Genomic DNA, 1,737 nt, shown 5'->3' with positions numbered 1-1,737 from the left:
GAGAGAGAGAGAGAGAGAGAGAGAGAGAGAGAGAGAGAAAGCGATCAAGTTGTGGACAATAATAATATCTTGAATTGGCAAAAATTGTGTTAAGACAATTCGCCAAAACGTAGCAGTTTGTCGGAATAATAAAATTTCTAAATATTTATCAAAAATTAAATCTAATTTTGAGATATAAATATTTTATAGATAATTATTTTGCACGGATTTTTTAAAATTTTGCCACGCGGAAAGTGTAATATAATATTTCATCCGTATAACAAATCAAATTAACCAAGAACTGAAAAGAATACAATAGTTGTTAACAGTTATAATCCTAAATTACTCGCGCAGTTTTTTAATAACATTTTTCGTGATTATTTTTTTTAACATAATATCTGCGTCGTTTTCTGACATATTTATCTTACATTAAGTAAACACAAAAATTTGAGTGGATCGTTTGAGACATGTGTTATATTCGATACAAATTTTCCAACAGTGTATACAATTAATAAGATGTATACAAAAAAAACTGCTAAAATGTCTAAAAATTTAGCTAGATACGTATTTGTTTATTTATTCATTCTTGCATACCTCAAATGTGAATGTCTTTAAATATATAATAAATTAAAATTTAAAAATAATTTTGTTGGACTATAAAAATAACTCTGTGACTCAATATGTGATAATAATGCTGCAAAAAATTTTGATCTTTTAGTAATCAGAGTGTCATACATAATTATTTTGATGATCCAACAAAATTATTTTCAGATCTGTATCTGGCTAATTTTTGAAATATTTTAGCAAAACCTTTTTTTTTGTTATAAACAGCATTAAAATATTTAATGAATTTATAAGATCGAGATGTCCTGGACACCCTACGCAAGTACTTAATGAAGGAGTAATGCACGCGGCATGCTCTGAAAACGTTAAAACTTCGGCTCGATAACGTATACTTGAACGCTTACCTGAGACTCCGTTAGCTGAGGATGGCACAAGAGGACGGCGACCCAAACGGTCGCCAATTCTCTTATCAGCATATTCCTGCAACAGACAAGACATTCTATGTGAATGGACGTCGATCTTATACGTTGCACGGCTGTAATTAAACGATCGTAGATATCGTCGGATGAAGTAACGGAGGCGGTGCGTAATTTTTCTCGAAACTCTCTCGATTTTCTTCGAAATTGCTCGTCGGTGATTGCGCGTCATCGATACATTTAGTGATTAGTGAACGTACGTTTCGTCGCAGCGGATTAGCGGATTCTAAGTTCTAAGTTCATGACACGTGAGTCGTACTGGTATAGTCGTTCAAGAGACTCAACATTTTTTCTTTGCCTTTGTCGAACGTTCGTCATAATCGCGAAAGAACGCGGAAGATATCGTCGTTTCTGTACGCCGTCGAATACACACCCGTTCCCATAAAATTCCTTACGGTTTCTCTCTCTCTCTCTCTCTCTCTCTCTCTCTCTCTCTCTCTGTGGCTGAATTGTGGCACAGAGCGGCTGCATACCTCGCGTAACCGAGTGCCGTGATAACCGTCGCCAGAGAGTCACGAGGATTATTATTGATGTTACGCTGCACTGCGCACCTGTGTCTATTAACCCCGGACTAGCAAATCTTATTTTTTTTGTCACGCCAACCCCAGAGTGGGGTCATCTGAGTATCACGCTGCTCTTCCGCGTTTGTCACGTCTCGCAAATATATCGTACCCTTGCACTGTGGAATGGCAAGTCTAAAAAAGAGATGAAAAATTCT

General features: G+C 36.2%; 1 protein-coding gene across 2 annotated transcripts in view; it reads right to left on the bottom strand.

Annotated features, from left to right (window-relative positions):
* LOC108749411 (sushi, von Willebrand factor type A, EGF and pentraxin domain-containing protein 1) overlaps nucleotides 1-1,737 on the bottom strand; it is a 53,667-nt gene that overhangs the window by 34,404 nt on the left and 17,526 nt on the right. For both annotated transcript variants that reach the window (XM_018488095.1, XM_018488094.1), the window contains exon 2: nucleotides 948-1,023. In XM_018488095.1, the coding sequence (XP_018343597.1) occupies nucleotides 948-1,019 (72 nt within the window). In that variant the 5' untranslated portion in view covers nucleotides 1,020-1,023. The remainder of the gene's footprint in view (nucleotides 1-947; nucleotides 1,024-1,737) is intronic.

The sequence above is a fragment of the Trachymyrmex septentrionalis genome, unplaced genomic scaffold (genome assembly GCF_001594115.1).
Source record: "Trachymyrmex septentrionalis isolate Tsep2-gDNA-1 unplaced genomic scaffold, Tsep1.0 scaffold29, whole genome shotgun sequence".
NCBI classification, from domain to species: domain Eukaryota; kingdom Metazoa; phylum Arthropoda; class Insecta; order Hymenoptera; family Formicidae; genus Trachymyrmex; species Trachymyrmex septentrionalis.
The sequence above is the reverse complement of the archived record's forward strand: the minus strand, read 5'-3'. Positions and strand labels throughout refer to the sequence as shown.